Source organism: Myotis davidii, unplaced genomic scaffold (assembly GCF_000327345.1).
Source record: "Myotis davidii unplaced genomic scaffold, ASM32734v1 scaffold43, whole genome shotgun sequence".
NCBI classification, from domain to species: domain Eukaryota; kingdom Metazoa; phylum Chordata; class Mammalia; order Chiroptera; family Vespertilionidae; genus Myotis; species Myotis davidii.
The window spans coordinates 290,143-302,296 of NW_006294590.1; the positions used below are offsets into that span (position 1 = coordinate 290,143).

The 12,154-nt window shown below is 47.9% G+C and overlaps 1 protein-coding gene across 3 annotated transcripts in view; it reads left to right on the plus strand.

Moving 5' to 3' along the window:
* The window catches only part of SPECC1L (sperm antigen with calponin homology and coiled-coil domains 1-like), a 51,859-nt gene that overhangs the window by 727 nt on the left and 38,978 nt on the right, over positions 1–12,154 (plus strand). For 2 of the 3 annotated variants that reach the window (XM_015567242.1, XM_006768741.2), the window contains exons 2-4: positions 4,289–4,442; positions 5,624–7,257; positions 8,912–9,119. In XM_015567242.1, coding sequence (XP_015422728.1) covers positions 4,289–4,442; positions 5,624–7,257; positions 8,912–9,119 — 1,996 coding nt within the window. Of the gene's footprint in view, positions 1–1,789; positions 1,898–4,288; positions 4,443–5,623; positions 7,258–8,911; positions 9,120–12,154 lie in introns of all 3 variants that reach the window. The other variant, XM_006768742.2, reaches the window with a different exon arrangement.

The following is a 12,154-nucleotide window of genomic DNA, read 5'->3' on the forward strand; positions in this document are numbered from 1 at the left end:
CCAGTTAGAATTGGGTGAGAGTGATTTTCCTTACACTCCTGTATGAGCTGGCTTGGTTCCTGTTATCATTTAGGACAGTGATTCATTAGATCAGCGACCCTCACCAGCGTGCCGCAGGGACTTTTAAAACATGAACACCGGACTGTTCCGCCGGGCACTGACCTCTTTTCCCTTAGGTGGTCAAATCAAAAAATGAAAATGACAACAGCCAACATAGCAATAGCCAGCTAATTTTAATTAATACCTATTTTCTTGTCAGACCAAAAAATATGTTACTTGATGTGCCGCAGGATTTTAGTAACTAGTTTCTGTGTGTGCCGTGAGGTGAAAGGTTGAAAGCGCTGCCTTCGATCACGGGTTTCGGGAGCGGACAGGTGGCTCAGAGCCGTGGTCGGGGAGTGAGGGGAACCGATGAGGATGCTGAGGGCGGGCTCTGGCACACGGCACGTGCTCAGTGAAAGCGGCAATGAGCGGTTTGCTCTAGACCAGTGGTTCTCAATATTCTGGCCCTTTAAATACAGTGCCTCATGTTGTGACCCAAGCATAACATTATTTTCGTTGCTACTTCATAACTGTCATGCTGCTACTGTTATGAATCGTCATGTAAATATCTGATATGCAGGATGGTCTTAGGCGATCCATGTGAAAGGGTCGTTCGACCGCCAAAGGGGTCGCGACCCACAGGTTGAGAACCGCTGCTCTAGACAGTCTGCTCAGTGTCTGTTGGTTTGACGGTCCCAGGGCCAGGGTGGCTCCAGGCACATCTGTGCCGTCGCAGAGCCCACGTCGCGTCTTCAGCCTCTCCCTGCCCGGACGTCACTCTCCGTTCTTCGCCTGTTTGTCGGAGGGATGTGGGTTCTGGGCTTGGACTCGGTGGGGGAAACCTGGGGAGTCTCCCCAGCCTAACGGAGGAGCCCCGCCCCGCCTGGAACACGGCCCTGGAAGCCTGTTGTCCCAGCCGGCTCCGGTTATTACTAGAAGCACCCCCGGGAACAGCTGGCGAGGGGCTTCCTTGTGGAAGGAGCCAGCAGGGATGCTGGTCGTCTCCACCAGGCTGGACACCGAGCCCAGCCCTACTCCCGGGGCTAGGCCATGCCCTAGGCCCTCTCCTTGCTGCCGCCCGGGGAGCTGCCGGGTCCCCGTGGCCTCTCCCCGCCCTGCGTCCGTTAGTCTGAACCAGCACCAGGGATGAATGCTTTCCTTCGTGGGAGATGCTGGCGTTTCCTGGCCTAACTGGTTACTCGGTCTGTGGGGCTGCCTTCGGCGGGGAGCGCCCCTGTGACCTGTGACTTACGTGACTGGAAGAACAGGTTGAAACCCCGGCTTTGGGTTTGCCCGCTGCCTTCGCTGCCTCCATATCAGTGGCAGCGGCGTCTCTGGGGTTCGCAGGGGAGTGTGCGCCGGGCAGGTGGGGCAGAGCTGAGGCTGGGACCCGAGTTGCAAGTAGCTCGGTCTTGAACAGTGAGTGCTTTTCATTGTAACGCAGAGCCTTGTGCCTGCGGTGTGCCAGCACCTGCCTGCTGTCCCGGTCTGTGGCCCTGCTGTGGGGGCTGGTTTGTGTGAGTTCGTTCTGTGTGTGAGCAGAGGGGAGGGTCACAGAGGAGATGAAGCTATTTGGGGCGCCTCACCTAGACTGGAGCAATTGCTTTTACTTCGGAGAGGAGGAAAAAGTCTTGAGTAGAAATTGAAGTAAAGAAGAAAACTGACAATGAACAGAAAAGTTAAAAAAACAACAAAAAACTAAAGACTTGGAGACCCACAAACTTCAGTGTTATCTTATGTTTCTAAGTTTTCAGATTTCACGTGGTTCCCTAGCATGTAGCTGCCTCCCCACAACTTGAACTCCTGTAACTGATGGAGCATTGGTGATTAACCAAATGAATGAAGCATTTGGCTTGTAAGTGTTTAAACACGCATACCTACTCATTCTCTCATGTGGACACCCACATAATTGTGTCTGTCCGGTGTGAGTGAGTCAGAATTAACACCTATTTTTCGAATATCGTTTGGGCTAGACCTGAGTGGTGCAGGAAAGGACTCTTTGATCCAGAGCGTCTCACTGCTGATGGCAGCTTTTGCAAACAATAAAATGAAGCACTGCTGCTATTTCCAGTGAGTTTTGGGGAATTTGTCCAGCAGCTGTGGCATCTGTCCTGGGGTGTGGGATCCCTCATTCCTTGTCACAGCCAGTAGAAAAGATGGTTTTCCATGTAGAGATGGTGTCTTACATGCCTACACTTCTCAGGTTCCACACAGTGCTCGGTGCGCATGTTATATTACTTCATGGAGAAGTAAGATCCCACTCACTGTACTGATGGGAATACTTGTTTCTAAAAGTTGATGTTTGGGAATTAATAAGCTGCAGTTACTTCCGTTAGAATCTAGCTAAATAACTGATGACTCTTGATGATTATTGGTGATCACATCTTTTTAGTGTAAGATGAGTTAACAGTGTGATTTGGGTGACACAGATTAACAAAGTTGTACAGGTTTCATGGTGCACAATTCTACAACCTGTCATCTGTACACTGTATTGTATGTCCACCCTCCAATCAGTGACCAGTTTTATTAACAGAACTAGTCTTTTTTTTTTAATACATTTTTATTGATTTCAGAGAGGAGGGGAGGGGGAAAGAGAGAAACATCGATGATGAGAGAGGATCATGGATCAGCTGCCTCCTTGCACGCCCCACACTGGGGATTGAGCTCACAACCCAGGCATGTGCCCTTGACTGGAATCGAACCTGAGACCCTTCAGTCCAAAGGCCGATGCTCTATCCACTGAGCCAAACCAGCCAGGGCAACAGAACTAATCTTAAAGAATATGAACAATCCTTAATGATTAATGTACCACCCCCCTCCCTTATTATATAGCCTAGATTTTTCATAATATGACAACCCTAAATACCAAATCTAGTTTCTGTTTAATGCATTTAAAACATTAATCCTTTTTCTGCCTCTTTAGTAAGACAGATTGACCTACCGAATGGCACTACTATGAATAGTTTTCATAATTGAATGATGAGAACAGAATCTGTTCCATCTGGAGTCACTGACATGTAGAATTGGAGGAGACGTTAGAAATTGTTTGACTGATGAGCCGTTTTAATTTGTAGAAATGAATGAATTATGATGCTCTAAGGGGAAGCATGGTTCCAGATAGAAAACCACATCAATCAGTTGACTGACTTGTGCCTTCACCTTAGTTGCCCCAAACTTTTTGTTTTCTTTATTGAGGAAACAAGAACAATGGTGTGTTCTCGCTCATTTCCGGGAGAAGGAAAGCAGATTTCAGAGTGCTTGTGGGGTTTTCTGAAAAGCTCATACTTTTTCATTCATCTTTATAAAATATAAATGAATGTTACAATGGTCTTTCTCAAGTAGTATGATCATTTAGACTGACTAACCCTCACTCAACCATAAAGTGGTCTTTATTTACATCTAGTTTTTATTTACATATTATCCAGGCCTCTAAAAAAAATCTTTCAGTTTTGGCTTAAATTAGACTACTAAACATTTGCTAAGGTAGGAAAAAATTTCAGAATGCTTTTTTTAGGTATTGAATTCATTGTTGAATCATTTTAGAGCATGCAGATTATTTCTGATTCTCACTGATATTTCTCTCTAGAAATTGCAGGATGGTCCTTCCTGTGCATTACAGAACTTTGGTGAGATGCCCATGTGGCATCGCCCAATGATCTTTGTTCATAAGTCACGTCCTAGATGAAAGGGGACTAGGAGGATGTCTTCACTTTCCCTCATCCCTCATGAAGCGGCGCCTGTGGGCGCACAGTGGGCTTTCATAACATACACGATTTTACATATGCGATTACATATATGATTTCTTTTTTTAAAAATATTTTATTGATTTTTTTTTTTTACAGAGAGGAAGGGAGCGGGATAGAGAGTTAGAAACATCGATGAAGGGAAACCTCCATCAGCTGCCTCCTGCATATTCCCCACCGGGGATGTGCCCGCAACCAAGGTACATGCCCTTGACCGGAATCGAACCTGGGACCATTCAGTCCACAGGCCGACGCTCTATCCACTGAGCCAAACCGGTTAGGGCCCATATACGATTTCTTTATTTTAGAGAGAAGTGTGATTGTTCAGAAACCAGTTGAGAAATTCTGCTCTGTTGCACAGTACGATCAGCCGCTTGCGAACTGTTAGAAAGCCTTTGTAGAACTCTTGAACTCAGTATGAGGCAAGAACTTCATTTAGTCTGAAAACATCATTTAATCTTGCTTCATCTTGTCAACTTATTTTGATTGTATGTTGCTGGCAGACCAAGAGCAGTGATGACCTTTTAGCTGGAATGGCTGGAGGGGTGACCGTGACTAATGGTGTCAAAGGGAAGAAAAGCACCTGCCCTTCCACAGCGTCTTCAGCCTCGGCCCCCGCCATGACCACCGTGGAGAACAAATCCAAGATGAGCACAGGTAGGCGGGCGCTCGGCTCAGAGCTCAGCGCCTTGTGTGCAGAGGCGGGGTGGGCATTGGGGTTCCGGCTAATGGAGAGTTTCCGGCACGTGCACAGGTGAACGGATGGGCCGTGCAGTGCCTGTGTCCATCCACTCAGATTCCGCCCCTGCTCGCTGGTCACAGCAGCCCCGGGGGAAGCTTCCCTTCCTCTGTCCCTTCCTCTTGCTTCTCTCCCGCCTTTCCTTTGGGACGTGCTCAGTGCTGGCTCCTCCTCTCTGGCTCTCCTCGTGCGCAGACCTTTTCTCTCCAGCCTCTCTCTGGTGTAGTGGAGAGGGTGACGGTCTGACTTACGGAGTGGGGCCGGGGATGAGTATCGGGGGACAGGGTTACAGCAGTCCTTTCCTCTTCGGCCTCCCTTTGCGGGGTTCCTCCCCGTTCTGTTACTTGTGCCTTTGAGTCTGTTGCTGATTTATGATCCCGTCTGTGTTTTTACAGAGATCACGACCTTACTCCCTGAGTGCAGGGCTTCCTTCATCTCCCTGCTCTGCCTCTCATGTCCCCCTTCCCTGCTCTTCCTTCCTTCTCACATGCTCCACTCAGCATCGTCCACTCAGTTTCCCTAGCAGGGCTCTCTCCTGTGTCTCTTCCCTGCTCACGAGCGTTGTTTGGCCTCTGCGACTCACTGACCTCTCCTGGACCGTCAGGTCTCTATAGAAACCTCCCTGCTGCTTTTGTCACCCTGTGGCCTCACTCTACGTTTTTATGGGCCATGCCGGCTCCTGCCTGCTCATCCCCTGCCTGCCCTGTGGCCGCCACCGTTCCCTTCCCTCCATGCTCCTGAGACCTGACTATGTGCCTGCAGCTCTTTTGTTCCGTATGACCTCTGTGGCCTGGTGCCTGCCACAGAAAGCACTAATGGTGCTTTAAAAATACTCATTGATTAGGTCTAGAGAGTATTTTTCACAGCAAAAAAAAAAAAAAATGCTAATTGATTTCTTAAGTGTTTGTGGGAGGAGGCAGCTGATCGATTATTCTCTCTCATCATTGGTATTTCTGTCTCTCCTTCCCTCTCCCTTCCTCTTTCTGAAATCAACGTGTAGGTGCCTAGATTTCATCTCATTTGACCCGGGGCATAAGTAAACTGTGTGCCTTTTGATCACTGATATTTTTGCCTTAAATTCTTTGTTTTAAACATGTAGGCACAACGTCTTCAACCAAGCGTAGCACATCCACAGGGAGTAAAGAATCCGGCTCCACGAGAGAGAGGTTGCGTGAGCGTCCCCGGGTCAACCCGAGCAAGAAGCTGCCTTCGGCGGGCCCGGGAGCCAGCGACGCGGCCCTGCCCAAGCGCTCCCGCAGTCGCGCGGCTGCCGAATGTGACGTCCGCATGAGCAAGTCCAAGTCGGACAACCAGATCAGTGACAAAGCTGCGCTGGAGGCCAAGGTGAAAGACCTCCTCTCGCTGGCGACCACCAAGGACGCCGAGATCTTCCATTTGCGGAGCGAGCTCCGCGACATGCGCGCGCAGCTGGGCATGAGCGAGGACCAGGCCGAGGGGGAGGAGAAGTGCGAGGAGAAGGCGGCCATGCTGGCCCCCCAGCCCACGGACGTGGAGTCCACGCTGCTGCAGCTGCAGGAGCAGAACACCGCGATCCGCGAGGAGCTCAACCAGCTGAAGAACGAGAACAGGATGTTGAAGGACAGGCTGAACGCCCTGGGCTTCTCCCTCGAGCAGAGGCTGGACAACTCGGAAAAGCTGTTCGGCTACCAGTCCCTGAGCCCGGAAATCGCCCCCGGGAACCAGAGCGACGGAGGAGGGACGCTGACCTCCTCGGTGGAAGGCTCTGCCCCGGGCTCCGTGGAGGACCTTCTGAGTCAGGACGAGAACACCCTCATGGACCATCAGCACAGCAACTCCATGGACAACCTGGACAGCGAGTCCAGCGAGGTGTACCAGCCCCTCACCTCGAGCGACGACGCCCTGGATGCGCCCTCGTCCTCGGAGTCGGAGGGCGTGCCGAGCACCGAGCGCTCCCGGAAGGGCAGCAGCGGCAACGCCAGCGAGGTGTCGGTCGCTTGCCTGACGGAGCGGATCCACCAGATGGAGGAGAACCAGCACAGCACGAGCGAGGAGCTGCAGGCCACGCTGCAGGAGCTGGCGGACCTGCAGCAGATCACCCAGGAGCTCAACAGCGAGAACGAGAGGCTGGGCGAGGAGAAGGTCATTCTGATGGAGTCGCTCTGTCAGCAGAGTGACAAGCTGGAGCACTTCAGCCGGCAGATCGAGTACTTCCGCTCCCTCCTCGACGAGCACCACCTCGCCTACGTCATCGACGAAGACGTCAAGAGCGGCCGCTACATGGAGCTGGAGCAGCGGTACATGGACCTGGCGGAGAACGCCCGCTTTGAGCGGGAGCAGCTGCTGGGGGTCCAGCAGCATTTGAGCAACACTTTGAAGATGGCGGAGCAGGACAACAAGGAGGCCCAGGAAATGATAGGGGCGCTCAAGGAGCGCAACCACCACATGGAGCGGATCGTGGAGTCCGAGCAGAAGGGGAAGGCGGCCTTGGCGGCCACGCTGGAGGAGTACAAGGCCACCGTGGCCAGTGACCAGATCGAGATGAACCGCCTGAAGGCCCAGCTGGAGAACGAGAAGCAGAAGGTGGCGGAGCTGTACTCCATCCACAACTCGGGGGACAAGTCTGACATCCAGGACCTGCTGGAGAGCGTGCGGCTGGACAAGGAGAAAGCGGAGGCCTTGGCGAGCAGCCTGCAGGAGGACCTGGCACACACCCGGAATGATGCCAATCGGTTGCAGGACGCCATTGCCAAGGTACTGCCTCAGGAGCTCAGTGTTAGGAGCAGCCTCCTGCAGCTGCGCATGCCCGTGCCCATGCCCATGCCCACGCCCACTGAGCGCCAGCATCGCCTGCGTGGGGTCATTAGCTGCTTTGTCTGTTCCTCCTCACCCGAGGATACTTTTTTCCTATTGACTTTTGAGAGAGTGTGGAAGGGAGGGAGGGTGTGAGGTGGTGGGGCGAGAGGGGGTAAAAAACATCAATGTGAGAGAGATATATCGAGTGTTTGCCTCCTGCACACCTGCCCCAACTGGGGCCGGGATTGAACCTGCAACCCAGGTACATGCCCTTGACCCTTTGGTGCATGGGTCAACGCGCTAACCACCGAGCACGCTAGCCAGGCTCATTAGCTTTATTTTCAGCTGCTGTGCTTAGATTTGAGGATAGTTTTCTTTTATTGGGGTAGAATGAAAAGCATTCTTTATTTAAAAATATATTTTTATTGATTTCGGAGAGGAAGGAAGAGGGAGAGAGAGACAGAAACATCCACGATGAGAGAGAATCATGGATTGGCTGCCTCCTGCAAGTCCCCCACTCGGGATCGAGCCCACAACCCAGGCATGTGCCCTTGACCAGAATCAAACCTGGGACCTTTCAGGTCGCAGGTCGACTCTCTATCCACTGAGCCAAACCGGCCAGGGCGAAGAGTATTCTTATAATAATGTCACTTCCGCTCACTTGCATTTCGTTACCGTTTTCCTGCCTGGGGCTGGAGTTCAGCTAACACCAGAATTTGTCCATGGTTCTGGTATACCCAGGGCAGCGTGCCAGGCAATTTCCCATTGACATCTGTGACGTGTTCTGGCATAAGAACGCTGGAGAGCCAAGATTCCAGGTGGCGTCTGCCTCTGCTCATCTGCTGTGGTTGTAGGTTTTCAGTAGCGTCTGTTGTGAGTTAAACAATGTTCTGGAGTGTGAGGCTCCTTTCCCAGAGGCCTGTGGTTTGTTGCGGGGGCACCTTTGGGGTCATAGTGCTGGTCCCTTGTTTTACAGGCGGCTCAGTTATGAGGACTCAGAGCTGCACCCCAGGGTGCTGGCACTCTGGCCCGGACTCTGCCCGCCTGATGGCTGGTATACAGTCTGTTTGAATGAGTTTATCTAATTTACCTCACGCTCTGTTTCCTATTTTAGTGCAATGATTTTTAAATAAGAAACATTAGTATATCTTTGGCCAAAATTTGCATAATTTAGACCCTAATTTTTTTAGTGATACAATTTAGGTGTGACAGTATTTGGGGATTATTTTTTGTTTCTCATTATTAATTTGATACTGAAACTACCACAGATGAGACAGTTTCTGTGGGAGAACATGTTAGCCATTCATCGAATGCATGCCTTCAGCCCAAACTTTAGAGGAGGGAAAATTTCCTCCTAAATAATCTAGTTAAATTCAGTGACTTGCCAGCATCCTTTCAGTCAGTGACATAGTGACAGTATTCTAAGTATATTACATGAAGTTCTGTTGTAGAAGGCTGCTTCATACCTTTAACAGTTATTTCTTATGCAGGTCATTTTAGTTCACGCAGAGCAACTCGCACTTCGCTTCCCTTTGAAACTGTGTACCTCAGTTCCAGAGTCTGTCGTAAACAGCTCTTAACTTCTCTAATCTGCACCATCAATTTCCTACAGGTAGAAGATGAATACAGAGCCTTCCAAGAAGAAGCTAAAAAGCAAATAGAAGATTTGAACATGACATTGGAAAAATTAAGATCAGAGCTAGAGGAAAAAGAGACAGAGCGGAGCGACATGAAAGAAACCATTTTTGAACTTGAAGACGAAGTCGAGCAGCATCGAGCCGTGAAACTTCATGACAACCTCATTATTTCTGACTTAGAGAGTAAGTGATGTGGGGACATTTCATTCTTTTTCGTCCTGCCCCTTTAACATGTGGGAATAGTTTACAGCCAGTAACAAAATAATGTGGTCATTCTGACAGCAGTGCTGCGAAGGCAGTGGCAGTGGCACAGTGGCTAGCAGAAATACGCACGTGGTCAAGTCTAGCCCACACGTTAGCTGGTAGTTTTCAGGCTGCCGTGTTTTGTTCTGAAGAACTGTTAAGTAGAAGCATTACATTAAAACTGCGCTTAATTATGGAAAATTATTTAAGCAACAAGCTAATGGGGTTATTATTTTCTAGATCTTAGGAAAAGCCATTTAGTATCTATTTCTAGTGATTGCAGGTATACTGTGACGAAAAAGTATTGATTCTTCATAATCTTGTGCCTAAATCGCAGGTTTATTTGTCTGATTTTCCTCCCTCCCATGGAGATTTTATAATCTGGTGGAATTGAGACTCAGATTTTAAGTTGCTTTTTAAAAATAAAACTTTTTAAGAACTATTTTGCAGTTATGTCAGATTTCTAAAAAAGTTGCAGAAACAGTACAAAGATTCCTGTGAGGAAGTTTGACGGAGCAGAATTTTCACGATCTTAAAATCTTCCCAGACTGTTGATTACGTTGCAAGTGAGGAAAAAGAAGCGACAGAAATTATGCGGTGGGAAATGGGGCTACGTGTTAACAGGGCGGTCATGTCAGTGACCGGGCCACAGGGCGACCAGACACATCAGCTAGGCTGTACTCTGGCTGAGGCATAACTTCAGTTAATCATAGAGAAACATTAGACAGAAAAGTGAGGCGTGTGTTCTTAGTAACTGAATTCCTAAAATACGCCAGGGTCATAGGAGACAGAGCGATGGGAAAGTTCTAGAGTGAAGGCGGCTAAGGAGACTGTGCCTAGACTGGGTCCAGTGCTGTAGGGGGAAATGATATAATGGATATTATGACAAAATTGGAATGTGAATGGTAGATTAGGTACACATATCAGTATACATTTATGAACTTGATAACTGTACTGTGTCTTATAAACGAATGTCCCTATTCTTGGGAACCACACACTAAATATTTAGGAGTTAGGGACCATGATGTATATCCTTAAAGGGTTTGGGGAAAAATTAGGGATAGAACCCTGGCTGGTGTGTCTCAGTGGTTGGGCATCATCAGGTGCACCCAAAGGTTGCTGGTTTGATTCTCAGGTTTCCCACGTAAGACTTTTGATTTGAATGTGGAAAGAGCGACACCTTGTGGTCATCACTGGGAAAGGTTAAACGATAGGGATTCCTGTGCCAAAACTTTATAAATCATTGCCAAAATAAAGTTACATTAACATTATATGGATTTTAATTAAAGAAAATTCTGAATAAATTATTTAGCTACATAGTTTCTCTTCCCATTTTTTTGAAATGAGAAGTTCAAATATGCAGAAATACTGCAAGAATGATATAGTTAGCACCAACTACTGAGATTTGACAATTTAATTTTAATTTAATACTTTGCAATATTTTGTGTGTATGTGCCTTTAACTGAACCAGTTGACAGTAAGTTGTAGACCTTACGACACTTAACATGCAACTGCTATTAAATAGTCTCAAATGGTCCTTCATCACTTCTCCACGTCTAGAAATGTGTCTTCAGGTAAACAACTGTGTAAAGGCACTCGGTGTGTGTAACAAAACTTAGAACCATTCTAACTTCGTTCATAGGAAGTTGCTAAGACAAATCATGACATATCCAGTCCATGGAATACTAACACAGCCATCAAAATGGTGCTCCAGATCTGTATGTATTGATAAAGGTGTCCCTAGCCTGCTAAGTAGAAAGGCTTTTAAAGCAGTATAATGGTATAATCCCATTTTTCTTTTAAAAAAATTATAAACTCATAGGAAGTCTGAATGGATATGTACCAAATCTAATTATGGGTAATCTATTTTTGTTACCCTTTTCTGCTTTGAAGATTTTATTGTGAGCACTTACTACTTTTAGAATCTGGAAAAAGAATCCAATTTTTTTTCCAGAAAAATAAAAATGAGTAAAATAAAAATTGAAAAGTAAAAGTAGTCAATAGTTCATTTGAAGCTCGTCTGTGTCCTCTGTGCACATAAGGAATTCTGGCTTTGGGGATAAAGCTGTGACCTACTGGCTAGAGGCGCTGCTCCTCTGCCCCGAGGCGCGGTATTTAACTGGTCACTCTTGTTCTTTGCCCTCTTCCAAAATCGCACCTGCTATCCATTGGCGCAACTTGCCCAGACAGGAGAGTGACTGAGCACTGGGTGTGAGTACCCTGAGGTTTCTTGGATTTGGGGGGCATGGAAGTTTGCTTGTGAACTTTCATCATTTTACACCCCTGGGTCCGTGGTTGATCCCGAGCCAATGGTCGCTGTCTAATAGCACCTGCAGGAATGACGGGCATGTCCCTGGCGCCAGCGTGGAGGCCTGGTTATGGTTCTTGGTTTGTCTTGGTTTGTTCTTGGTTTGTCTTGGTGATGAAAGGATGATGAGCCCTGCTATTAATTTGGCAGGACAGTGCCCACAATTGTTCAGAGCAAAATTGGTCTAATAACAATGAGAATAGCAATTTACCTGATTTCTAAAAAGAAATAGGATTGTAAAATTGAGTTATAGGTAATTTAAAAATGAGGTCATAGTAGCACTTCTGTTCTTTGGTAATAGGGTTTAATGTTGCTTTTGAGTTTAAGACAGTAGATGGCAGTGTCCCTCTCACTAGGAAAACAGTGAAGGAAACTGCATTTAGAGCAGTGGTTCTCAACCTTCCTAACGCCGCGCGACCCTTTAATACAGTTCCTCATGTTGTGGTGACCCCCACCCATAAAATTATTTTCGTTGCTATTTCATAACTGATTTTGCTACTGTTTTGAATCGTGATGTAAATATCTGATATGGAGGATGTATTTTCGAACGACCCCTGTGAAAGGATCGTTAGACCCCCAAAGGGGTCGAGACCCACAGGTTGAGAACCGCTGATTTAGAGGCTCCAGTATTGAAGACATACGCTGTCCTCTCACATGCTCATGCCTG